This window comes from Mesitornis unicolor, unplaced genomic scaffold (assembly GCF_000695765.1).
Source record: "Mesitornis unicolor isolate BGI_N332 unplaced genomic scaffold, ASM69576v1 C13104293, whole genome shotgun sequence".
NCBI classification, from domain to species: Eukaryota; Metazoa; Chordata; class Aves; order Mesitornithiformes; family Mesitornithidae; genus Mesitornis; species Mesitornis unicolor.
This window is the reverse complement of record NW_010220172.1, coordinates 1-791: the sequence shown is the minus strand read 5'-3', so window position 1 is coordinate 791 and position 791 is coordinate 1. Positions and strand designations below refer to the sequence as shown.

Below are 791 nucleotides of genomic sequence, written 5' to 3'. Positions count from 1 at the left end.
TTCCACAGAGCCCCTCTAACGTCAGCAGTGCTTTGGACATGTTCTTTTAGCCCTTTGTTCACCTTTCACTTCCAGTATTTCAAACCGCAAACAAGATCCAATTCCTTGAAACGTTTCTTTGTCATCTTACTGTAAATAAATGTCCTGGCTGTTGGCAGAACTAAACTATACCTTCCCAGATTTCTCAATAGAAGATTATTTCCAAAGCAAACTCAATACTCTTTGCTCCTCCTCTTTCTATCCGGTTTATATTCCCTGTGCCCGATCCAGGAGCTGCCAGGCACCAGACATGCTCTCTTCCCAGCCTCTCCTGCACACTGTGCTGTTTGCACTTGCAGTCCTTCAGGCCCTTGCCTCCGACACCTTCACTGCAGCCGTCTACGAGCATGCGGTCATCCTGCCAGATGCCACCAGTGAGCCTGTTTCTCCTGGTGATGCTTTGGCCCTGATGAACAGAAACATGGATGTCTTGGAAGGGGCCGTCAGGAAAGCTGCCCAGCAGGTAATAACTGTACTGTGAGTGTTGTTAATTAGCGTTTTCTTCTCCTGGTGACCTTCCTGGTTATCTGTTGATGGGTGAATTTTTAATGGAGCCTGTTGTGTCAGGGTGCCCACATCATTGTCACTCCTGAAGATGGCATTTATGGCTGGCGTTTCACAAGGGAAACCATCTACCCTTACCTGGAGGATATCCCTGATCCGGCAGTGAACTGGATTCCCTGCACCGACCCGACAAGGTGATTCCTTCTGCAGTGATTTATGTGGTTTCAAACTAGTGCCTCATGGAGTGG

The 791-nt window shown here is 48.3% G+C and overlaps 1 protein-coding gene across 1 annotated transcript; it reads left to right on the top strand.

Annotated features, from left to right (window-relative positions):
- Positions 1-338: 338 nt before the first annotated feature.
- Positions 339-737, top strand: LOC104547501 (pantetheinase-like; the record flags this gene model as incomplete). The annotated part of the gene is made up of 2 exons (XM_010193209.1): positions 339-502; positions 607-737. Coding segments are annotated over 2 exons (295 nt in total), but the record flags the coding sequence as incomplete, so codon positions are not given.
- Positions 738-791: the final 54 nt, after the last annotated feature.